The sequence below is a fragment of the Vitis riparia genome, chromosome 2 (assembly GCF_004353265.1).
Source record: "Vitis riparia cultivar Riparia Gloire de Montpellier isolate 1030 chromosome 2, EGFV_Vit.rip_1.0, whole genome shotgun sequence".
In the NCBI taxonomy this organism is placed as follows: Eukaryota; Viridiplantae; Streptophyta; class Magnoliopsida; order Vitales; family Vitaceae; genus Vitis; species Vitis riparia.
Window position 1 is genome coordinate 13,895,715 of NC_048432.1, and position 24,992 is coordinate 13,920,706.

Genomic DNA, 24,992 nt, shown 5'->3' on the forward strand with positions numbered 1-24,992 from the left:
CTCACCCATCTCATCTAAATATACAAACACATCAATACATGCTGAAAGCGAACTTAATTAACGAAGACTTGTAGCCAAGACGGCCTGGTATGCAACCTGGGTGCAAAATATCACCTCAGGGACCCCTCTTCAATATTCCCATCATAACGAACAGAAGATCCTTTTTATCGTTTGGTTGATCATAGGTATTATTATTAGATGGTGCAACTGTTGGAAAAATCAAAGGGTGGAATTGCTGAATGCTGAAGACCTAGCCTGCAACGTCTCTTTCATAATATGATACAACCTAGCCAAGATGATTATGGTATTGTTAAGCCACCTTAATTTAGACCAGGCTTTTCTATCTCGTTGATTTAAGTTCTACCCATCTTGCAGTCATCTTTCTTGCCCTAAGGACTTGACCCGGGTCAGACAGTGTGGTTCACGGTTCACCCACCATTAGGTCATCACCAAAAGTCAGAATCTCAAATGAAAAGGGGCACAAGGAAGAATCTTCTTAGCTTTCTCACCATGCGTATATTTGCATCGATCTTATCTCAACTAAGTTGTTGGATTAATTTAATTGTTTTACGTGACTCGTTTGAATCAAATAAAGCGTCCCCATAGTTGGGCAAGTTGAAACGGCACAAATCCTAAAGAGATTGACTAACTGTATCATGTTTCCAGTTTTCAGTTATGTCGCCTTCTTCTTTCTTCTCCTTTCCTTCTCTTGCTTTCCCGCCAGAATCATACCGGACTATTTAACTGAATTAACCGTCGATGGCCATAACGACACGTGGCGCTTTTTCGAGAGGTTCCTCGATACCGGGAAGGGAAGCCAAGTCAGCGGCATGTCGGAGCTCAAAAAGTACTTTCAACGTTTCGGCTATCTTCCGGTGCCCAATACGAATTTCACCGATGTTTTCGATTCCAGGTTCGAGACCGCTGTCATCATGTACCAGACAAAACTTGGCTTGCCGGTCAGCGGAAAGCTCGACTCGAAGACGATCACCGCCATCGTGTCGCCAAGGTGCGGCGTCAGCGACACGACGCCGCTGGAGGACGTGCACGAGACGCGCCACTTCGCGTACTTTTACGGAAAACCCAGGTGGGCTCGGGTGCCTCCTATGACCCTCACCTACTCCTTTTCGCGGGAGAACATGATAGAATACTTGAACTCGTCGGAGATGAAATCGGTGTTCGAACGAGCGTTCTCGCGGTGGGCATCGGTTATCCCGGTAAACTTTACGGAGACCGAGGATTTCGGGTCAGCGGACATAAAAATAGGGTTCTACTCTGGGGATCACGGCGACGGAGAACCGTTCGATGGCGTGCTTGGAGTGCTAGCGCATGCCTTCTCGCCACAGAACGGGAGGTTCCACTTCGACAGAGCTGAAACGTGGACCGTTGATTTCGAATCTGAAAAGTCAAGGGTGGCCGTAGATTTGGAATCGGTGGCAACCCATGAAATTGGTCATATACTGGGCCTGGCCCACTCTTCAGTCAAGGAGGCAGTGATGTACCCAAGCTTGAGCCCACGGAGAAAGAAAGTGGACCTCAAGCGTGATGACGTGGAAGGGGTCCAGGCTCTCTACGGACCAAACCCGAACTTCAAGTTTAGTTCTTTGATGGAGTCCGACATTTCCTCAAATCGAGCCGTTGGATTACAAATCCGACCATCAAAGTGGGCCACCACCTTGGTAGTAGTGGTGGCTTTAATATTCTCTTTGTGGACACGATGACATACATAAACGCGTGATTTTTTTATATATATATTTTTTAATTATTTTTCAGTTCTGTAATTGAAAAAATATTCACACAAAAAGAATGTAAAGTATTTTTTTATACTAAACAAATAATTTGTTTGATTATTATTTGACGTTTTACTGTTTTAGGCGGACTTGTGGGAAGCTTTCGAGGGCACGAAACAATCAAACAGGACGAGAACTTGGAAAGGTAAAAGGGGAAAGTGGAAAGCGGTTGGCCCACATTGATTGCTAAAGAGACTTACAATTGAAATGGGCCGGTATGAGGCCCGTTCAAAGTGCTCCAATTACTTTCATTCGTTTTTTGATTTGAAGTGAAGTGGACAGATCCACTCACATTATTTTGAAAAAAAAAAACGTGATTTTAACAAATATTTTTTAAAAATATAGCAATTTACCAAATATTTCCGATTCTACCGCGATGAATATTTTTATTCTCTATCAGTAATTATAGCTTTTCCTAATTTCTCAATTTCTTTATATTTTCATAACATCAATTGAAAACACGCTTTTCACAAAGTAAAATATGAAATATTTTTAATTTATTTTTTATGTTTTTAAGTATTTTTTTAAAATAAAATTATACTTTTAAATAAAATATTTATTGTGATACTTTATTTTCAAACGTTCACTTATTTTTTAAAATAAGTCACGGAGACAAAGGAGATAATCAATATATACATTTAAAAAAAACATCATATCTATAGAATAAGCTCTCAATAAACTTTTTTTTTAATCAAAAAATTAACTAACCCATTTTTTATGCTAAAAAACGTTTTCAAGCAAATTTTAAAGGCATATAAATAATTATGAAAAATATTATTTAAGAATTTTAATTTTTTTTAGAACAAATATTTATTTAGAAACTTAAAATTTTTTTAACTTATTTTTAATATTTTTTAAAAATAAATTTTATATCTATTTTTTTTAATTATTCTATATATTTGTATAATTATTTTTTAAAATAACCCTAAAAAATAAATAAAAACAACTAAATAATTTTTTTTTTAAATACCATGTTTTTTTATTTTTAAAAATAAAAATTAGAAAATAGTCTTTACTTACCAAATTTGTAAACAGACTCTAATATTTTGTTTTCACATCATTTGTTTTTATTTTTTAGTTTAATTTTATAATGAATAATCAAAAGAGATAATATTTATCTTAAATTATTATGATTACTTGAATGGATTTTTTTTTTCTTTAAGGCGATATGATTAGATCATTAATTTATTTACATTTTTAAAAATACTTGTACAATATTATTCATAATATTTATAGAATTATTCCAACAAATAAGAAGTTTTTTAAAATCTAAAATCAACCAAATCCAAACTCTCTGAAATTAAGATTAATAAAATTTACAAATTTTCCATCTAAAATTAACATTTTTTAAAATTAAAATTATTAAAATTGAAAAGATTTTTTAACAAAACATAAATAAAAATTTATTTTATTAAACCTTATTTTTAATAAAATTAAATTTCAAATTTATTGCAGGATCCATGAAATTGATGACAACAAGGGCTAATAAAATTTATTTTTAATAAAATTTTAAAAATTATTTTATCGGTAATCTTGGGTTGATAAAGTAATAAAAATGAATTTAAATTTAGTTTTGTATTAAAAAAACATTGGGGATAAAATAATATTAAAAGGAAAACAAGGGACCCGTTTTTAAATTTCGTCCGAGGCCTCTCATAATAGTAAGCCGCCCCTGTTTCTGCTAAAACCCTAAACCCTAACTCGTTTAGCCGGAAGACTTAATTGGTGATTGGGGCTTTGAAATTTTTTTCAGATCTTCTTCTGTCCTGTAATGGCGTCTTCGTGCAACAGATTTGTTAGCAGAGCATCGCTATCGGCTGTCAAATCCGCTATTAGAGCAAACGGTCGAACAGCTTCAGTCAATAGATCTGCCACTCCGACATCTTCACCATTCCCTCTTCCAAGCAGATCCACTGTATCTCCTCTCCGTCGATTCTCTTCATCCAGGTCACTGAACCCTAACTCTCTCTTTTCCCCCTTTTTGCTCGGTAGTCTATCTTTGGTTGCTCAGAAAACGTGGGAAACGGATAGGAAGCGAAGTTTTGAGTTTCCGTTATAAGTTGTTTTCAATTTAAACAAGGATTTAAGATCCTTTTTTTTTTTTCATTTCTCCTTTCCTTATATTTTCATACATTTTCTCAGCAACAAAAAAGCACAATTGAAAGCGCTAGATTCTGGAAATCAAATCTCTCTCTTTACTTTTGCTTGCTACTTGTTTCCCCTGTCCAATCTTCTCTTCATGTTCTGTTTAAAAAATGAAAAATTTGCTCTGGACTTAGTTAAGTGGACAATTTAGTTTCTAGTGTCCCAAACAATGAAGAATTTCAGATCTTGTTACCTTTATTTGACAACCAAAATAATAAAAGTATTAAATTTGTATGTTTTCTGGATTCAGCCTTAGATATTGATTTTGTAGCATTTCGTTTGTTTCATCAATAGGACTAGAGGGGAACTCGGTTGTATTCAGTCTCTGTTGCCACTCCACAGTGCAGTTGCAGCAGCAAGAATGACATCATGTCTGAGCTCGACATCAAGGAGTTGCAAAGCTCTTTCTCAGGGTACACTCTGCCGTACCTCTCCCGGCCTCTAATAGTGTTATTTTATTTTTTAGAGTGTGAGTCTTTGCTTCTTCTCTTACTGTAAATATGCTTTCGAATGTTTAATTCATTGCGTCATCGATATTTAGAGTGTTTGTCCCATGGAGTGTCTGATTTCATGCATTCCCCACAGAAATTAAAGGCCTATAAATAAAACGTGGGTTGAAAATAAGGGCTGTTATGTACTTACATATTAAAGTTTGTTAAAATTTGATTATTTGAGCAATTAGTCTGAAGCTAGTAAGAGTGCGTTCCGAATTTTTTTAGTTTGTTAGGGGAAAAATACTCAGCAGTGAAAAATTGCTGGAGACACGTTATGTGTCATCCTTCTTGATGGGGTAATGCCAAGAATTGTGTTACTAACTTACATTCTCTTGGAGGTTCTCAAAGTTGTGCATTAGCCATTAGGATGGATAGCATCAAGAAAATACATAAGGGGGAAAACTGACAAGTTGGGACTTCCACCTAAAACACAATATAAAACAAGTTGTAAAAGATATCAATTGTGTAAATTACTGCTCTCATACTACGATGGGTGTTTTTTGTTCCAATCTCAATGTGGGCAATTGTTCATAGTAAAAAATAAGGAAGTTATGCTACATATAAAACTGTCCAAGTTGATATCTTTGTCTATGTGCAACATTCCTAAACCTTTGATTAATGTTGATAAAGTCATTCATCTTAGCCATGGTATTGAAGCAAAGTTGAAGTTTCAAAACCTATTCTAATTAGTTTGATGCTTAGGTTTTAAATTTCCTTCTTCTTCCTTGAACTAAGTTGCAGATAAATGTGGCAAGGTTTAAAACCTTGAGTACTTCGAGCACAGACCATGCCTATTATAAATAAATAAATAAATAAATAAAAAGAGAAAGAAAGAAAAAGGGAAAAAGCTCCAAACATAGACCATGACTTGGGTTTCTTATTCATGTCCATGCAATACAACTGCTTCACAAGTAAACTAATTGGGAAATGGTTTGGGGTAAAAGTGCATTGGTGGGGGTATCTAGCAGAATCTGATTGGACTATTTGGTTCCTGCAGGCACATGAGTTCCCCATTGCTTGAAAGAAATAAACTGGGATTTTACAGGACCTGCCAATTAAGCGTCAATATCAAGTATGAATATGCCGTTAACAATCTTAAAAATGTTTTTTATATTGGATGGAGGAAGCCAAACTTGTATCTAGAGTTTCTATCAATTTCCATACATTTTAGTTATATTCTTTATGAAATTTATCAGGAAGAGTACAAGGCACTCTTAAATGTAAAACATGGGAATTTCTTTTGCTTCTTGGAAATTAATGGCATGTCATGACGTGCTCTACTTTATTTTCTATCTTTTGAATTATTTATTTAAGGTATTAAATCTCAATGCTCATTCAGGAGAAGTTATTAATTTTGGTGCTGGATGGACCCTCTATATTTTCTGTTTTATCAATTTCAACTATTATATCAACAATAGATACACATTCTTTCATGAGAAAGTTCAGGAATACTATGTTCTCTGTATCTATCTTATTTTTAGGTGTATTTGTTCCAGAATTATTGAAAATGTGAATCTTGAACTAAGGAAGTTAAAATAAGAATAAGTTTTCATATTCATTATCATTTGTATTATAAGCTTTAAATTTGTGCACCTTGTAGTTATAGGTCTAAATCAGTTCGTTCAAGATCTTGTTTAAGCTTTGGTAAGATAATATTTTAGGGAGCTGGAGATGGAGTTCAGTGGTGGACAATATGGATAAGCATTAATAATGTATTGGCCTTTAGAGCAAAACAGAAAGTGTCAGAGCCTTTTTATGTCTTCCTGTTAGGTAACCTTTATCATATGATCCATATTGTCTTGATAAATCTTTAGATGTCTGGATTCTGATGCAAATGGTGAATTTTAAAGGGATGGTACTACTCTACACTGGCATCTTACCCAATAACTGCACTTTTCCTGATTATTCCTCTTACTTAAATGTTCTAAGGGACAAAAGGAGACTGTAACAAACAAAAACATTAAACATTATACTTGTATCTATATATATCTAATGGCATTTTTTGTGAAAAAGTCAAAATATGACCTGCTTCTAAACCTTTAGTGGATGCAGCAATAGAATCTTGTGTAGTTTTCTTACTATACAAATATGATATTCTATTGATCATTACAAACATTCCCATTAAATGCTGAAGGGGCATCTTGATTTGTACAGTGGTTCAGGTTTAAAGAGAGCTTATGAGGCAATAAGCCAGATTCTTGAAGTTCTTTGTTTTAGTTTTAAAATGCTGCGCATTGAATAATTGTATGTAAGTTAAAAAGAATACTATGGTAACAGAACTACTCCTTTTCCCAGATGGAATTGATGGTACGTGAGACATGCCTGGAGGTGGGCCCTGTCATTTATCCTCAACATGCCTTAGAATGATTTCTACAATCTTTAGATCATATTTCATTATTCATCATTAATAGAATACCTTGTTTAGCCATCTATACAATCTTCTGGAGGCAAATTATATGAACAATAGTGAATTAAGGTTTAGGTTTAAATATGAATCACATTGTGTGTCATTGGTTTGTCAAACGGCTTTACCAATGCAGCTCTTGTTTTTATTTTTAATTTTATCGATGAATCATACTTTCTCTGATTTGAATCTTTGTATTGTTTGTTGCATTAGAGCTTGGTCTGTCAGTTCCGAGGTGACTTTGACCATTGCGTGAAGGAAAGTTAATCCTGCTGTGATTGGAAATGCAAGGTTTTGTAGTTCTTCCTGACGGATTTCTCCCAGTTTATAGGAACTGCTCGAATCCTAAGAGGCAGTAAACCTGATTTTTTATTATTCCCAGATCCAAGGAAGATGTTCCATGAGAAATAAGTGGGGGTGAAGGAATTGCTTTGTTTATTACTTAAATATGTTTAATTGGCAAAATTTTCTACATTTTCTTCCATAAATTCCTGTTATATCTGCCTGATATATTTGATTTTTCTTTTTGCTTGGATTTGTGTGTTGCAACAGATGCCTACTCCCCCCCAGCTGAAACATTTAAATACTTTTGTTTAAGCAATGCTTGATATTGAGGCCTTTGACCAGAACTGGCAGTTGTTAGAGCTTGATTTCAATAAAAAAAATTAGATGCCTTAGGGCATACCACTTCTCCAAACCCCACCATTCTGTTCTAAACCCTGAGCTCAGTATTTGCTTTTGATTGGAATGTTCGATGAAATTCATCTTTGATTTTGGTCTTTGTCCCAATGTTTCTGTATACTACTTACCACTGAAGTATAATGTCACAGACAAAGAGGCCTTCCTAGATCTTCACCAGTTTATAAATTTTATTCCTTCTCTCTTAGCCCTGTAATTGGAGGAAGATGACCATGGTTATATCAAACTTTAGGTTGGCCAGGCATTATAGTTTTGCTACAAATTCTGATGAATGGTAAGTGTTATGAAACCCAACATCTGAAACATGCTGTATCTTATGGTTTCAAGCACTTCTTAGGGCCTTTTTTTTTCGGTTTAATCAACTCTAATCATATAATCTCTTGAATTTTTAGTAAAACTATTTTAAAAGAATAAATTTGTTTTTCTCTTATAGAAGTTTCTTTATACATGGAATTGGATTCGATGAAAAATAAGGGAGCTCTTACTTCTAAGATTCTGAAAGCTCAATTCAAATTTAGATTGTTTTTTGGCTCTAAAGAAAATTTTTGTTGAAAGCTAAACTTTCACAGAAGAAAATTTAATAACTTTGGTTACTTGAGAAAGTCAAAATTGGGCATTGGGAGATCACCCGTTTGGCGGTTTCTTGTCCTAGGCGTTATTCTTGTTCAAAGAGTAAGGACATCATGGATTTGTCTGATTCAATGTCTCCAAAATCAAAGGCAGTGTGGGGGATTTCTCCATTGCAACACAGCGCTGGTTAGTGGTTTGGGTGGCCAAGCATTGGATTCGTGGTCTCTATCTCTCAAGCATCAGCATGCTCCATTTGTTGTCTTTTAGAGGGACAAATTACAATAATACCATTTTGTTTGTTTCAAAAAGCAAAAGACAGCATTATGCATTTTCTCCATTTCCTAGTGTCAAGCCTTGAAAGCCTCAGCATTGTCTCAATGACCAAAAGCATTGTTGGCCTTTCTCCATTCCTATGTCTTTTACTCTGCTTTACAACCTCTGTTTCTTTGTCTCATCATCCAAACAAACCCTTGTGTTTATCGCGCTTCTTGGCTCAAGCATCTAACCATAGTGCTGAGTTTATATGCAGCTTTCGGCTTTCTTTGTTCCTACTTCCCTTGTTTCCATGCAGCAAGAATCTGCCTTTACCTCCTAATTGTCCAAACATAGATGAAACCTCCTTTTGGGTTAGGTAAACTCTTCACTTTCTTTTTTTTTTTTTTCTTGAATTTACAAATGAAACCATTTTCATAGACATTGAACATTTGATAATAGAAGTTTAAAGTTACGACTTAACTTAATTCTCTCCATTAAAAACACATTTGATTTCTGCTCTGCCAATTTCTGTGATGGTCAGTCTCCTCGACGGAGCTCATCGTATGGGGATGGTAGATTCTTGAAGGTTATGTTTGTTTATGGAAAATTTGAAGAAAAATACAAGGGAAAGAATATGGAGAAGAAAAATAGAAGGAAAATAAAAGAAATAAATTATTTTTATAAGTTATTTCAAATTCATTTTACTTATTTTAGTTCTTCAACATAAAAATTAAATAATGTGAAAATGTGTAAGTTTTTAACAAGTTTTAATTGTATTTTATTTTCTTTAGTATTTTTCACAGTTTAACCAAATATAAAAAAATTATTATACTTGGTATTTTTTTTCTTTTTCTTAATACTTTCCAAGAACCAAATATAATGGAAAGTAACATGTCCCATTAAGCAGGGTAAAGTAAAAGCGAACCCAACTCATTTTTCACACCCATGTTGGCAATTTGGATTTTGTAGTAAAAGAGATGCCACTGGTCATCCCATCATGGATGAAGCTGGGATCACATTTGCCACCTGAATCCAGCTGCAGCCAGCTCCTTTTCTCACCCCTCTCTCCCTCATCAGCTTCCTAACTACACTGACATCTCCCCATTTCCCATAACATGCATACATGTTAGACATCATCACATACACAAACTCATTATGACCCTCCAATTCAATCACCTTCGCAGCTGCAACTTCTGCAACGTCCAAATCCCCACAAGCTCCACATGCACCAAGCAAAGATCTCCAGACCAGCCCACACGAGCTGAATCCCAGTTCGCATATCATTCGCTCTGCCCTCCAAACCTCACCTCTCTGTCCCATAAGCCGAATCATGGAGCAACAGTGCTCAGCTGTTGGTTCAATCCCATGGTCTTTTATCATAGACTCAAAGTACTGGATGGCAACCTGTAATGGAATTTGATTATGTGAACATGCCAATAGAACATTAAGGAATGTAATCCCATCGGGTTTCAAGTCCCTCTCAGTTTTCAACTGCTTAAACAGTTTGATCACCTCAGTGAAGTTGCCATTGTGAGCAAAGCCAGAGATCATTGCATTCCAAGTTACCAAATTCTTTCTGGGTAGTGACTGAAACAACATTTCAGCATTCTTTACCTGCCCGCATTTGGAGTACATGTCAATGAGAGCACTCCCAACAACTATAGACTCATCCAAGCCACACTTTATAGTGCAACAATGGATCAACACCCCCCATTTTAAGGCCGCCAGACTTGCAATGCCACTCAAAATGCTTGAAAATGTGAACCGATCCATTTCAATGTCTTTTGACTGCATTTTGCTATAGAAGTCTAGCGCTTCCCATGAAAGATCCCGGTTTACATATCCGGTTATTATTGAATTCCATGAAGATGAATTCGGGCTTGGCATACTCGACAAAATCTGAATAGCATCTTCCATGTTGCCAAACTGTGCAATGCCATTGATCAATTCATTATATGAGATTGTATCAGGTTCAGGCATCTGCCTCAAATAACTGAATGCTTGTTCAAGTTTTCGGTTTCTGGCACTTGCAGATATAACTGTATTCCATGAAATAATGTCCTTATCAATTATGCTATCAAAGACCCGAATAGCCTCTTGCACATACCCACATTTTCCATACATGTCAACCAAGCAATTCGCAACAACGACACTCCACTCTAGGCCAGACTTCACAATTTTGGAGTGAATTGACTCGCCAAGCCGCAACAAACTTAGATGGCCACATGTAGCTAATGCGGCAGTGAATGAGAAGGCATCCGCGCAAATATCAGACCTCTCAAGCTTAAGAAACAAACCCAGTGCCGCGCGAAACTGCCCAGCATGTGCATACCCAGAAATCAAAGAATTCCAAGACACTACACTGGGTTCAGGAATTTCAACAAACACATTGTGCGCATATTTCAGTGACTCAATTCTGATGTAAAAATTAAGGAGGGCTGTGGAGACAAAGACATTGGAACCAAACCCAGATCGCAGAATATAGCTATGAAGCTGCAGGCCGAAAGGGATCAAACCCAGGTTGGTTGAGGCTCGGACCAAATGGAGTAGAGCATAGGCATTTGGTTTGGTGCCAGAATTAATCACTCCAGAGGCCTCGGATAAGGCAATCTCAGTTCTGTTGCCACCTTGGGTGAGTGCCCAAGTGAGATTGCTCCATGCTTCAGACTCTCCCTCTTTTGGGGGGTAAATTTTATGTACATGGTTTGCATAAGTGTGCCTTAGAATAAGATGATGGGACTGGTTTTGATTTTGCAGGCACTTTTGGACTAACTCTGAGAAAGATCTTTGCATAGCTTTGGAAACCTTAACATTGTAACATTAGCTACGCTTTCACTACCAAAAAGACTATGCTTATTCTTTCATGCATTCATTTTTGTGGGTTATGGTCAAAATGTAACCCTAATCCATCAAAAAATAATGCTTGCACATTTTTTCCCTTTTTAAAGTGTAATAGTATCGCTGTTAAACCACGGGTTGTGATATTGATTGTTATAAAAAATTTGATCTATCCTTATGAACAATAATTAGTTTTTAAATAAGATAATCCAACCCGATTCAACAAATAATATTAGAGTCAAGATCGTAAAAGCATCATTTTAGAGGAATTATTACAATGTCACTTTTAAATCCAAGGATGGAGGATAGGCCCATAGAGTCCGGACCAACGTTTGCCCATCCACAAAGTCGGAACCAACATTTGTCTTTTTCTTGACTTTTTTTTTACTTCGTGGATACTCAATTGTAATTAGCCATTTTAAAATGCATTGTCTACTCAACCAACCAAGTTTTAACGTGCCCTGATTAAACGTGAACAATCAGGTAAACAATCTGATTGCTGGGAATTCAACGAAACTAGTTGCGTTGAAGCAACCTTATGAGGGAGAGACATCATCACCTACCACTCAAGGCTAATAGTCCACCGAGTCTTGCACTCTTGCCTTTTAAGGAAATATCGATGGGCGTGGTGCATCTAGATTTTGACAGTCGGCAAGAGGTGAAGATAGATACAAAATGAAAAGAAAGGGTAGAGTGCGGAGACCATGTTTCTTGGTTTAACATTCCTGCCTTCCAAGTCATTGCCACTTCCATGGTGCTTCAAAGAATAAAAAGCATCCCCCTTTTCTTCCCCAGCCGGGCAACCATTCCTTTTCAAGGGTTTGGTTTGGGTTTTGAAAAATATACCAAAGGTGGTATCCTCTATATATTTTTCGGTCTCATAATTTGTTTCCTTGTCAACTGATTTAAAAGTTTGATGGATGCCAATTCAATATCTTAATATTTTTTTTATAATTAAATTTACAATAATGTTACTACATTTTCAAATACAATTTTAATTTATTAAAAGAATTACCTTAAAGTCAAGGCCTTTTTATTATAATTTAATGTTAATATTAAAGAATTGAGATGGGAGATAAGGGGGAAGGAAAAAAACAAGAGGTGACGTTGGACATTTAGAAACTTCCATTTGATTGTGGACAATAAAGGAGCCAACTCAACGTGACTCATGTTACCTCCTCCCACTAACTTGCTTTTTGCTAGTGTGATATTTGGAGGATACTTTTTTTTTTCTTCCATTTTCCTAGTGCTTTTTCTTTTAAAACGGTTATATTTCATCGTCTTATTTATCACATTTTCTTTTGCTTAAAGAAGTTTTTATTTTTTTTAAAATAAAATAATTATGTTTTTATAAAGGACTAACTAGCTTATAAAAGGGAATATAAACCTTTCTTTTTTAACATAAGACAATTCCCTATAAGAAAATAAAAAGATAAAAATATTATTCTCGATCATCATAAACATTCTTGATCAATTCAATATGATATGTCTATTTATTTATCTTTTGACTCGAAATGAGAGCAGATTTAAAAAAAAAAATCTTAAAGTGTCTAGAATTCGATCAAAAGGGTTTCTTAATAATTTTTATTTTCTCATTATAGTTATTTCACAAAGAAGAAGCGGAAAAATCACACCTTCGAAAAATAAATATCCATTTCATCATGAAATTAATTTTAATTAAAAAAATGGTTTTTAGACTATACAAACGTGCCATTCTTAAAACTCCCAAATAAAATAATAATAATAATAATCATAATAAAAGATCAATTACGAGAGTATCATGTTGCCTAATGGGTCTTTAAATCATGCATGTGAAGTGAAAATTTAATTAGGTGACATGAGGTTAGAAGTTATGAAGTTATTGTTCTTGGTCACGTGCGAGTACGGAATTTCCCAAAAGACAACAAGTGGCATTGACCTCATAAAAACGAAGATGTCATAGTGCTGATTTTGAGGGTGAACAAAATAAATAAATAAATAAAGGAAGAAGATGAGAGAGGAGAACAGAGGATGGGAGAAGTAACGGGGGAGGGTTGAAAGGTGAAACGAAAGTTGAATGTAAGACCCCACCAAACATTGATAAATGACAACCTTAGAAAAGGGGGCAGGAAGCGAACGGGAGGGCGAAGACTGGTAGAGAGGGGAAAGAGGTGCCACGAGTATTAGTTCTACTTCAAAATAGAGAAAGGCAGTTGGATATTGAAATTTGGCGCACAAGACAAACACGACTCCCCAATAAACCTTTCTTATTTCCTTGCAAACCCACCATAACCCAGAAGAAAAAAGGAAGGAGGAGGAGGAGGAGGAGGAGAGGGGTAGCGTGTTGCATGCATGCAAAGACCAGGGTAGAAACAAGGGAGGAGGATTGGGTGGGTGGGAAGAAGAGATTAGTGATGGAGCTGCCAAAGAGGGAGATGCTTGAGGACTTTGCAGTGATAGGGGGTTTGGTGGGGGTGCAGGTTGTGTATGCAGGCAACGCATTGGTGCTGAGTTATCTCATGTCCGTTGGCCTCAACCCCCTCTCCCTTGTTGTCTATTCTGCTTTTGCCACCTTCATTGTCCTCACTCCTCTCTCCTTCTATTTTGAAAGGTACCCTATTCCCTCCCCCTTTTTCTTTTTCTTTTTCTTTTCCATTTTCCCTCTGCAAAATATTTGAGGGAATGGGATTAATTGATCTCCATGATGCAGGAGTAAATGGCCCAGCAGAATCAGCTGCAAGTTATGGATTCAGCTGATCTTGATTTCCTTCACCGGGTATGGGAATTCTGTGTTTCCTTACATTTTGGCGGATATATTGGGAATAAAATTGATGAGTTTCTGTAGTTTTGTCCAAAATTTTGTGGAGAAAGAACAAAACCCTCTAGGACCTTTCAATCTTTTTTCCAAAAATAAAGGTATTTCTTCTCTGGCTTCATTGTCCTAGGGAGGCATGGAAATCTATAAATTTCAATTTCCCCTGTAATTTATTGGCTCAATGGAAGTAAATGGCTTCAAATGCCAACAGGGGGAGATGGATTACACTACCATTTCTCTATTTTCTTGCATTTTTCTAAAATTGCTGCTATATTTACCCAAAAAATAATTTGAAAAAATTGATTGAAAGTTAGGTATCACTCCAGTTCTAGACTTCTAGATCCTGTAGGTACTGCCTTCTTTCAGTGTGGTCTGAAAAGAGAAAACTCCTGTGACTGCTAGAAACAAATATTTCAAGAAATTGAGGAAAAGGAAGCACAATTTCACATGTAACTCAGTCTAATCACAACCCATCTGAGAGACACCTGGTTAGTCTTAGTTCACCTCATGTATTCTGTAGAGGGAAATTTTCAACCAGTGGGGGCCCAATTTGCTTTCTGATGATTTCATAATTGTCTTTTTACTGGTAATTTTTTGCCTGGAGTATGGGCCATTATGCCAAGCCAGGTGCCCAAATCTCAAGGTTCTCAATACCTGCTTTCCTCTTCTTCACAATGGACAGATAAGACAACTTGTTTGGTTTATGGGAAAATTGCCGGGGAAATAGCAAAAAGAGACTGTCAAATGTGTATATATAGATGATGTCATAAACATTAGAGAAGAAATCTTGAAGAGATTTTGTTAATTCCCGGCCTTGTTTGATTGCCTAGAAACTATAATTGTGAATATTGTGTAACTATTAATTGAAATGGTTGTAAAACATATTTAGTTCTTCCATCAAACCAAAGATACTGATTTAACGGTAAGAATCGTAGCACAGCATGAGGCTGATGTTTCCATCGTATTTGATTTTCAGGGTAACTTTGTTCCAATCTCTCTTCTTAATGGGAATTGAGAAAACCTCACCTGCAATTGCTACAGCAATGCCCAACCTCGCTCCTGGACTCATCTTCATCATTGCTTGCAGTTTTAGGTATGGAATTTAACTTTCCATTCATGGTAATATGAAACACTAGCTGAGCCCCTGAGGACGGGCCGGTTTGCCTCTAATTTTTTTCACAATTTTTTGTAGCTTAATTAGTTGAAACCACTTTCCTAAAAACAAACTTTGGATTCTTCTGTATGTTATACATATAAGCCAAAATAATTTTTGCTGTGGTACCATTTTATATCCATAATGGCATAACAAAATCTGCAATGTCTCATGCAGGCTAGAGAAAGTTAACATATCTTGTATGTACAGCCAAGTCAAGATCATAGGCACTCTTTTGTGTGTGGTTGGTGCTGTTGTGATGAGCCTTTTGCACAGCACCACAGAAAAGTCATCAAAACTATCAGAAATAGTCTTCAATGAAGAAAAGATTGTCGGTTGCTTGTATCTCTTGGCAGCCGTCTTCACTTTATCTAGTAATGTTGTGTTGCAGGTAGCTTGACTAAGCCATGTGATGATGAGAAAAAGGTCTAACTTTGTAATATTTTTTAGTTCTTTTTAATTTCCAACTGTGATGTTACACAGGCTACTACTTTGGGTGATTTTCCCGCACCGATCTCCTTGTGTGCCATAACATCGCTAATCGGCGTGTTTCTAACTATGATCGTTGAGTTCCTTCAAAATCACAAGTTTGATACTGGCTGGCCCAACTTGAGTCTCCATGACATTGTCTTTTATTCTCTACTGGTAATTTCAACTTCCTCTTCAACCCCCATCTCCTTTTTGCTTTTTTAGGATTGTATGTGTGTGATCAAAGTTTATTCATGTTTGGATGGACAGGGAGGCAGTGTGAGTGGAGTATGTGTGAGCTTCAATGGGTGGGCAATGAAGAAAAGAGGACCAGTTCTAGTGTCCATGTTCAGCCCCATTGGAACAGTCTGCTCTGTAATCCTCTCTGTTATGACCCTAGGAGAGTCCATTTCCATTGGAAGCCTGTGCGGTATACATACATATTTGGGCTTTCCTAAATTTCCTTACTGACTCAATTACAAGTCAAAGTGATAAAGTTCAATACGATTCACCAACATGACTCGAACCCAACACGCTTTCACGGGTTTGCGTTGAGTATAATCATATTTAGGTCAAATTTATATTGACAAGTATAACCCATTTAATAAATAAGTAATTTTTGGGTTGTCATACATAACACAAATTTGATCCGAATTGACCTATTTAATAATCGTATTGATTAACTTAATTATAACTTTAAACTATTTAACCTATATTTGACTCATTTTAAATTTGTTTTCAAGTAAATAGGTCAATTGAGTTCTAAATTTGTTTTATTGAGATATTAATCATATAGATTTATATAAGACCCAATCCAACCTGATTATTAAATGGGTTACTAGGTTACGACGTATTACATGTTTAATGATTAAGTAGTATTTGAGTTTATGTTTTTAATACGATTATTATTTGTATTGAGTTTGTGTTGCACTATATAGTAGAATGCTTCGACACGAATCCACTTTCACAAATTACCACCCTTAATTACAAGCTCTAATTGCTGATTCTGTTGGTGCAGCCTGTGCGGTATGTGCCTCATGTTCACCGGCCTCTACTTTGTGCTGTGGGCTAAAGGGAAAGAAGGATTCCAGGTGGGTGAGACCTTGGAGCCGGAGCTGGAGCCGGAGCCGGAAAATGATGTAGAGAAGCCTCTCTTGGGTTAGAATTCTCATCACTTGTTGGCCTCAACCTTAAGTTTCTTGACTGTTGGATTATGAAATCTGAACAAGGAAAAATAACTTTGTGCATGAAAATAGACCATACATATTTGGTTTCAAAGAGTCATGGGTCCAGTGCAGACCAGCGATCCTTCCAACACGCAAGATGGATGAAATTGATTGGCGTTGAATGTTCAAATACTCTATGGAATTGGAAGTTGGTTCAAGTGTTGTGTAAATATTTCAAGTTTCTGGTATTTGAAAATCTTAATAACCAAGTAATCAAGAAAATGATTGCAGACTTGTGGGGTGGGGTGGGGTTCATAGGCGATAACACTACCAACATTGCCACATTGGGACATCTATTGAAGAGAATTCAGATACAAAAAATTAGATATGAAATCTTATACAGTAATATGTCATTTATGATTGAAAGAAGAAAAAGGCTTTTGATACAAATTTTTTTAGGTCTAGAAATTCATTTGGGACCACCAAACCTTTTCAAACTATATATATATTTTTTTAAGAATAAAAAAACTTGTACCAAATGATAGAAGTCAGGAGATATTGGGCTGTTTGGTAACTGTTTTTTAAACAATTCTGAAAAATAGTTTTTGAAAACTGTTATTTGATTTTTATGAAATAAAATTCTATTTAGAAACCTAAAATATCTTTAACATTGTGTTTTTTATTTTTAATCATTCTATATATTTGTATAATTATTTTTTTAAACCATAGTAAGAAAATAAGTGAAAAGAACATAAAACAAGTAAGAGATGTTTTTTTAAAACACCTTATTTTTTATTCTTAAGAACAAAAAATAGAAAACAGTTTTTTATTGTCAAATATGCTTCTTATGTTCTTTGTTTTGGAAAATAGAAAACTATTCTAAAAAACTGTTCCCAAACAGACTCATTATTTCTGCTTCTCTTTTATCAAATCCATCTATTTTATTTTTATATGTTTTTGCCCATATATATTTTAATCCTGATAATTAAATATTTTAAAATTTACAAGAGAATTATATGATATATTATTTTATTTCTTAAAATCACAATTTGAAATTTTAAGCTGTGGAAAAATAATATATTTGATTATGACAGGAAACTAAAGCCTAATAATGAATTATATAGCTTATTGGTTTAATAATGAGTCAAAATCCTAAATTTTTTTTAGCAGGTATCCTCTTCACGGACGTTGAAGAGTCGTTGTCCATGTGAGCCATGAGATGAGACATGGGCTTTCGAGCCATAAATAATGAGCCCAACCCATTCCACGAAATGGGCCCAATCCACCAGAACGTGAAAATAGCGTTGGTGGGTTGTGCAGACGAGTCCGCGTGGCCCACCCCCAAAAGTCCTTTTCTTTTCGCCATCCATTGGAGTAGAAAAGTGGAGTCATCTGCACATCGCCTCACCCTCCATACATCATCATCTTCTGATAATGCCCTCTCTTCCCAAACCTCAATCATGTCAAATTATTTTCTTGTTTTTCAATTTTCAAAACCCATTCCACCTTCTTCAATCACGTCATTTTCACTTATTCCCCCCCAACCCTTTTTTTTTTTTTAATTCTCAAAGTAAAAATAAAAAAATAAAAAAAAGTACTTATTTGTTTTTGAAAAGTATTTTCAGAAATATGAGAGTGGGCAAAAACTCTGATGCTTTGGACAAAAACAACTTTACAGAGGTGACCCACATCTGGAACAAGCCAGAGCAGCTTAAATTGGAATGGGTTTGCCTCCCAAATCTGTTTTTTTTTTTATTTTTTCAAAAATGCTTTTTATCATAATTATGAATTAATTTTTACATACTTTTCCATGCTTCCATCATTTTAGTATTGTTCTCTGTCGGCACATTGGGCCCTCCTATTCAAAGATTCTACTTCCGAGCAGGGAGAGTAGAGTATAATGATATAATCCACAAAGTAATTCAAATTTAAAATCCAATTTAATAATTAAATAATATATATTTTTTATATTAAAAACAAATTGGAGAGGAAGGAGTGGATATCATTGGGAGAAACGAATATCGAGATGGCGAGGAAGCGCGTGGGGGAAGGGAGGGAGATGGCTCTCCATGCACACAGATAACGTGTAATATTGAAGCTAAGGTACTCACCAGATTGTACTTGCAATTGTGCTGCGCTGCTTGTACCTTTCACGTTCTCTCTAGTCTCAGCCTCTCCCCTCGAGATGCGTGTACTGCAGTCGTTTTTCCTATTTTTCTTTTTAAAAAATTTGGGTTTTAATTTATAAAATAAAAAAAAACTAATGTGGATGTGTGTGTGTGAGTGCGTATTTGTGAGTGGATCTGGTAAATGGGCTCATTCTACAATTAGTGGGTTCTGATCGGTCACAATCACAATCACCTGCCATTTTGGCATTTAATCTCCAGCCCACCCTTTGTTAAATTAATGGTAGTAACCGCTATCGCGAATTAATTTCCAAATTCATATCTATTTCTATTTTTTAAATAGAAATAAAAATTGAAAAGAAAAAAGAGATGGTATTAATTATGGGCGTGACAAAAGGAGCGTGGGTGAGTGGGTGGTGGTGTGCTATAAACTAAGCCATACCAAAAAGCACCGGCCGGCACGCTAAAGCTTCTTACTCTTACAGTTGGCGCATTTCAAATATCAGTAAGTATTCCTATGTATTTTTATTTTTGCTTAATCTAAAAATGGTATATCCAACTCAGAAAATGGTCATGGGAAGACATATTACTGAGATAAACCGGGTCTGGCTGCATGTTGCCTGTCTGTCTTTCTCCCTTCATCAACTCACAGATGCATTTGGTTGTTTTTGGAAGTATTTAAAGCATTTTACTGTTTTAGTAATTGATTTTGAAATATTTTAAATAAATATTTACAATTTTTATTTTTATTTTTATTTTACTTTATTGTTTATATTTATTTGTGTATATATATATATGTCAAAAGAAAAGCATTTTTGGGTTGTGTGTGTCCTCTGGTGGTGGAATGCTTGTCACCTACTCCTTTTTAAGTTCCCAAATCGCTTGATACTTCTCAAGCTGTGTCTCTTTTTCTCCAGAGACTGCAAAGCTCTGATCTTTGCTTCAATGGAGAAGCACAAATGCAAGCTCTGTTCAAGGAGGTTCTCCAGTGGCAGAGCTTTGGGTGGTCACATGAGGTCTCACCTAGCCACCCTCCCCATTCCTCCGAAGACCCCGCAACACAGTGACCGGACCGACCCTGTTTCCTCTTCCTCTTCCTCTTCTTCCAGTGAGGAAGAAGAGGAAGAGGGGGAGGAGCAAAGATCAGAAGGAGAGGAGAAGGCTCTGGCTTATGGGTTGAGGGAGAATCCCAAGAGGAGTTTTAGATTGGCAGATCCTGAGTTTTCGTTCGCTGTGGATGCTGGGTCCGTGGTCCAGGACCGCGAGAGCGAGACCGAGTCCAGGAACCCAACTCGGAGGCGATCCAAACGAGCTTGGAAACTGGGTGTGCCCAACCAGGGACTGGATTTGAAGAAACCTAAATTGGGAAAATCGGAGACCACCGAGTCGCCGACTGAGCCGGAGCCGGTGAGTTCAGTTTCCAACACTTGGCCTGAAGAGGATATTGCTATGTGCCTGGTGATGCTTTCGAGGGATACATGGACCAGAAGCGATGAAGATCAAGACATTAAAGATGAAGAAGAAAGATCAGTTGATGAAACATGCAAGAAGGTGTTCTCATCCTTTGAAGCATCCCCAGTTGAAAAAGTCGTTAACAAAGCCAGTAAGAAGAAGATCAAAACCTGTTTTGAAGACGAATCAAATCCAGAAAATGGAGGTAATGTGAAAATTTATGAGTGCCCATTTTGCAGTAGAGTGTTCAGGTCTGGCCAAGCATTGGGTGGGCACAAGAGATCACACCTCCTCAATAATTCAACCACCACAACTGCCGCCGCTGCCGCTGCTGCTGCCGCTTCTGCGAATTCTGAGAAATTCCAGAATGGGGTGATAGATCTCAATCTCCCTGCTCCACCTGAAGATTATGCCTTTAGTCAGCACTCTGCAGTTTCATATGCAGAGTTCATTGCCAATACCATAAAATGTTGATGAAATTGAAATTCATAGGTATTGTTAAGATCTGAGACTCTGTTTCTTAGTAATTCTTAGATATAATTTCAATCTTTTTTTTATTTATAGATGAAGGGAGTTGAAGTTTTTTGGTGGGGTGTTCTTTCATTAATTGATTCCACTTTTAGTCACGGAGATGATTGTTTTGTTCTTGGGCCTCCTCATAGTACCAGTACCAAACTGTCCGCCTGCATTTTCTGTTTGATTAATTCTGCTACTGTTTCCAGCTGTTATTGCCTGCTAACCTTCCTCTATGAACAACTCATGAAACTTTCATAATTTATTTTTTATCCCATCATAGCCTTTGTTTGTCTAGTTGGGGAATGGAATGTGGCATCTCTCTCTTGCTTTTAATCTTATTCTTATAAATATGCAATTTTTTTTTTTAACTTTTTGTATAAATACCATTCACCTGCATGCAATGGTATTACTATGCTTCATGCTCTCTATCCCAATGGGTTGTAAAGTAGCATCAAAATGCTTCACAAAAATTTTGCTTTTAACTACTAAACAGTACTCAAAATGGGTGGAGGACTGCATAATTGCATTGCCAAATTGTGTGGTTAAAAACACAAAAAGTGTTTTTGTTTTTAGTTTTTAGTTTTTTAGTTTTTTTTTTTTTTTTTTTTTTAATGTTGAGCTGGAACAACAAGAAGAGAAGGAGATGCGGGCGGAGATGGCAAAGCCATGGCCCATGATTGAAAGTATCAATAGGAAAGGGGCATTGCCATATTCATCCACACGCCGGATCAAAACGACGCGTATCGTGGGGAGTCAGGCGGGGCATTATGGTACAAGGCACGTGATTGGATTCATGTAACAGTGTCTGGCATGTGTGAGTGGAAGGGTAGAAATGTAATTAGGTGGGAGGTGGATTTGGTCAGCGTGAGTTGTGGCACGCTTTATGTAAAATCTGGGAAGCAAAAGAAGCAAAGAGACGGGGGAAGCGGCAGAGGCAGGGCTTTTGGGTCAACTTGTGCTTCTCTGTTTTTCAAGTAGGACCCTTTTCTAAGCTGTTTTTGTTTCTCTCTATGTCATAAATTTTCCTTCAATTTTCTCAATAAACCCTTCTCCTGTTTCTCATTTCCATTCCATCAAATGTGACGCACATTCGGTGGAATGGGAAAGAGAACCGACAAATGGTCAACAAGTATGTGTGCGGCTGGCCGTTCTGACTGCTGTAGAGCGTGAGAAGAAGAAGAAAGAAGAAAAAAGATGGATGGGAAGATGAAAAGAAACAAACAATGAGGTGGCAACGCCGGTTTAGAATGGATATGTGCTGAGGCAAAAGTTCAAAAGAGGGAGTCCAAAATGTCTTAAACTTCCCTGTACTTTCCCTCCCATTTCGCCTAACTAACTCACCATGGTCTCACCATCTTTATTAATTCCTGCTTAGTAGTTGCTTACTTGTTATCTTCTTCTATGGCTTGTCCCCGTGATGGCTGCCCTTTTGGTCCCTTCAAACTTTAAAAATCCACCACAAATCCTAATGCATGAACCCCCGTTTCTTTGACTCTACACCCTTATCTTAACGTATCTCAAGGACTATAGGAGGAAGTTTTAGGGAAATAACATATAGTTTTTTGATAGCTAATTCCAAAGGGTCCTTGTCTGATACTACTAGAAAGAGGAAATGTTGACGAGGACCACTATCTAACAACCAATGCCCACAAACAGCTCATTTTTGTTTCACAGGGAATACAAGTGATATGAATTAAAGGGGACGGTTGTGTGTGGGATTGGACTTTTGGGTCACCCCCAGATCCGGCTTTGAGAATCTGTAGATCCCCAGGTGGGGTTTCTCTGCAACAGGGCTACTTGTCTTTTGAGGTTCATGCACATGATGAGTGACTCTGTGAACACATGTTAGGTAATTGGGAATACACACTAAAAGGGGTTTTGTAGGCTTTGCTTTGCTTTCAGATGATTCAAAGTATATATGCCAAGCTTGTAACATTACCTTCACCTTCCAACTGGGTCTTCACTCTTCACCACCTTCATCCCTGATCCCACCTTTTCTAGTTTTTCTGTTTTACAATTAGCCCACCACTTTTCTTTTCTCTCCTCTCCTTCTCTCCTCTCAGAATTTTTAAGGGATTAACCTTTGATTCACGCCACAAACACCATGATTCCATGCCCCATTCTGGCTCTCGGCATGCTAACTAGTGCCTCGCATGTGACTCACGAGGCTGGAACAGGACCTATGTTGTGGTACCCCCCAATACATCCTTTCATTATATTATACTCTTCTTCCATCAACTAATCAATAATCACTAGTGTCCACTTCAATGAATCAAATCTATGAGGAGAGAGTTCTAGGTGTGGAAAACAACCTCAATGAAATGTATTTTAAAAAATATATATATATATAAATGTTAAAAACGACATATAATATTTCAAAATAAGATGATTACCTGCCACATTGGCATTATGAAATCATGATTCGAGGTAGGGAGCTTCTTTTTACATTTGGTTCCTGCAATGATTAGTTGGATGGGTTAATTTTGTCAAATAACTTCTTTAAAATAAGATTTATAAAAATAAAAAATAAAATAAAATAGAGGAATTCACTCTAAAAAATATTGTCATCCCTGCCCACTCTCATCTATCCCACAAGCCTTTTATTACATCACGATTGGGGGGAAGTCCAAATAGAAAATCACGCATTGATAGGATCATAAACGGGAATATTTTGGAGTTACAAAGATGATTATCAAATCGTTTAATACTATAAAAACTTTTCTCCTATAAAAAAGACTTATTTGATTAAAATAATCTTTGAAAATCCAATTTTTGAAATTTAACCTTCCATCCTTTTTTGATTTCATTTAAATAAAAACGTACTCATCAAAATTTACATGTAAATACTCGAAATGATAAAAAATATTTATGTAAAAAAATGGTTATTTTTCAAGAAAAAAATCTTGTAAGGGTTAGATTTATTAGGAATTATTTCACAATTTTTAATCAAATATTTCTATAAAAAATAAGGAGGTATTTAATGAAATTTAAAATCAATATGATTTGGAATATTTAATCAAAACATCAAAAGAAGTTTGAGTAGGCATATGACATAATATTTCTTAATAATAGTAATATTATATTAATTTTTATTTTTTTTAATTTTTACATATAAACATGTTACCATATTTTGAAATCATTCCCAAAAATTATTAAATTTCCAAAAAAAGAAAATAAAATATTGTGGTTTAGAATTTTCTCCTCATTAATATACTAATATTCATTATTTGACCACCTTCAAAGACCAATCAATAAGCACCCATCTTAATTCAAAACCAAACCAATATTAATATTTCCCATCTTCTATAATTATTTGGTCTAAAGTCTTCAAAACATAAAAACTAGGGCCCAATTCCCCATTCCAAAACAACACCGCTAGGGATTTAGAGATTTACTTTTCCAATTTGAATGAGTCCAAAGAGTGCCGAGACACCCAAGACGCTCTCTACCTTATTTAAAATAAGGATATTTGGTTGTTCCTTACTTATAAACTCATTACAATATATGACATGTCTTCCCTCATATCTTATTTTTGTCTCTCTCAATTTGCATAATACCATCTTTTACGAAAATATTTGTTATTGTACTAACTACAAATCGAATAAGGTGATTATATTGAAGATGAACTCATGATTAGATTGTCGTAACGATCCACTCTATGTCCGAGTGAATCATCACGATTTTAAAATGCATCCATGTGATTAAGAGACTTTTATGTATATAACGTTAGATATCTGACGTGGGACATCACGATTATATTCTCAAATCTAATTTAATCTCATTTTAAATGAAGATGTGCCACAAAATTAAATTTCCTAATATTTAATATGTCACCAAAATTTTTTAGAGCATTGATTTAACACCTATCGAAACCGTGATTTAGGTTGTTAAAAGTATGGTGAAATTTTGTTCATTGAATGATGACACAAATAAATGATGGTAAAATACAGATAAATGGAAATAAGGTACAAATAATCAGGATCGAATTTAAATACAAAACATAAAACTTAAAATATACAAATAAGGTTTTTTTTTTTTGTCTTTTTTTGTTTTCGATATGTGTCAATTTGATGCTATAGAGAGCCTTCGAGATTAAATTTCTTTTCAAGTTGCATACTCTAA

At 35.9% G+C, this 24,992-nt stretch overlaps 5 protein-coding genes across 17 annotated transcripts; 4 read left to right on the forward strand and 1 right to left on the reverse strand.

Moving 5' to 3' along the window:
• Nucleotides 1–200: 200 nt before the first annotated feature.
• Nucleotides 201–1,928, forward strand: LOC117904614 (metalloendoproteinase 4-MMP). The gene has a single exon (XM_034817310.1). The coding sequence runs from the start codon at nt 657–659 to the stop codon at nt 1,719–1,721; it is 1,065 nt and encodes a 354-aa protein (XP_034673201.1). The 5' UTR covers nt 201–656; the 3' UTR covers nt 1,722–1,928.
• Nucleotides 1,929–3,449: 1,521 nt separating this feature from the next.
• Nucleotides 3,450–7,368, forward strand: LOC117926838 (protein NUCLEAR FUSION DEFECTIVE 6, chloroplastic/mitochondrial-like). Of its 12 annotated transcripts, none has more exons than XR_004653241.1 (5): nt 3,451–3,737; nt 4,230–4,404; nt 5,427–5,501; nt 6,725–6,757; nt 7,047–7,368. XR_004653241.1 is itself a non-coding variant. In XM_034846168.1 (4 exons), exons 1-3 carry the CDS (start codon nt 3,562–3,564, stop codon nt 6,742–6,744), a joined length of 315 nt encoding a protein of 104 aa, XP_034702059.1. In that variant the 5' UTR covers nt 3,450–3,561; the 3' UTR covers nt 6,745–6,757; nt 7,047–7,368. The 12 variants fall into 12 exon arrangements, 6 of the variants coding, with proteins under 6 accessions (XP_034702059.1, XP_034702021.1, XP_034702041.1 ...); XR_004653242.1 differs by having other exon boundaries at nt 6,725–6,736; XR_004653246.1 differs by having other exon boundaries at nt 4,230–4,348.
• A 1,866-nt stretch (nt 7,369–9,234) lies between these two features.
• LOC117929198 (putative pentatricopeptide repeat-containing protein At5g47460) lies at nt 9,235–11,202 on the reverse strand. Its single transcript, XM_034849463.1, has one exon. It carries the CDS (start codon nt 11,148–11,150, stop codon nt 9,345–9,347), a length of 1,806 nt encoding a protein of 601 aa, XP_034705354.1. The 5' UTR covers nt 11,151–11,202; the 3' UTR covers nt 9,235–9,344.
• Nucleotides 11,203–13,361: 2,159 nt separating this feature from the next.
• Nucleotides 13,362–18,309, forward strand: LOC117904721 (WAT1-related protein At5g47470-like). 2 transcript variants are annotated; one of them, XM_034817480.1, is made up of 8 exons: nt 13,362–13,785; nt 13,885–13,950; nt 14,966–15,082; nt 15,320–15,533; nt 15,626–15,787; nt 15,881–16,030; nt 16,627–16,768; nt 16,867–17,325. In XM_034817480.1, the coding sequence occupies exons 1-8, from the start codon at nt 13,523–13,525 to the stop codon at nt 17,316–17,318; spliced, it is 1,566 nt and encodes a 521-aa protein (XP_034673371.1). In that variant the 5' UTR covers nt 13,362–13,522; the 3' UTR covers nt 17,319–17,325. The 2 variants fall into 2 exon arrangements, with proteins under 2 accessions (XP_034673371.1, XP_034673379.1); XM_034817488.1 differs by lacking the exon at nt 16,867–17,325 and adding an exon at nt 17,947–18,309 and having other exon boundaries at nt 13,372–13,785.
• Nucleotides 18,310–19,718: 1,409 nt separating this feature from the next.
• LOC117928043 (zinc finger protein ZAT4) lies at nt 19,719–21,058 on the forward strand. The gene has a single exon (XM_034847812.1). The coding sequence runs from the start codon at nt 19,848–19,850 to the stop codon at nt 20,826–20,828; it is 981 nt and encodes a 326-aa protein (XP_034703703.1). The 5' UTR covers nt 19,719–19,847; the 3' UTR covers nt 20,829–21,058.
• Nucleotides 21,059–24,992: the final 3,934 nt, after the last annotated feature.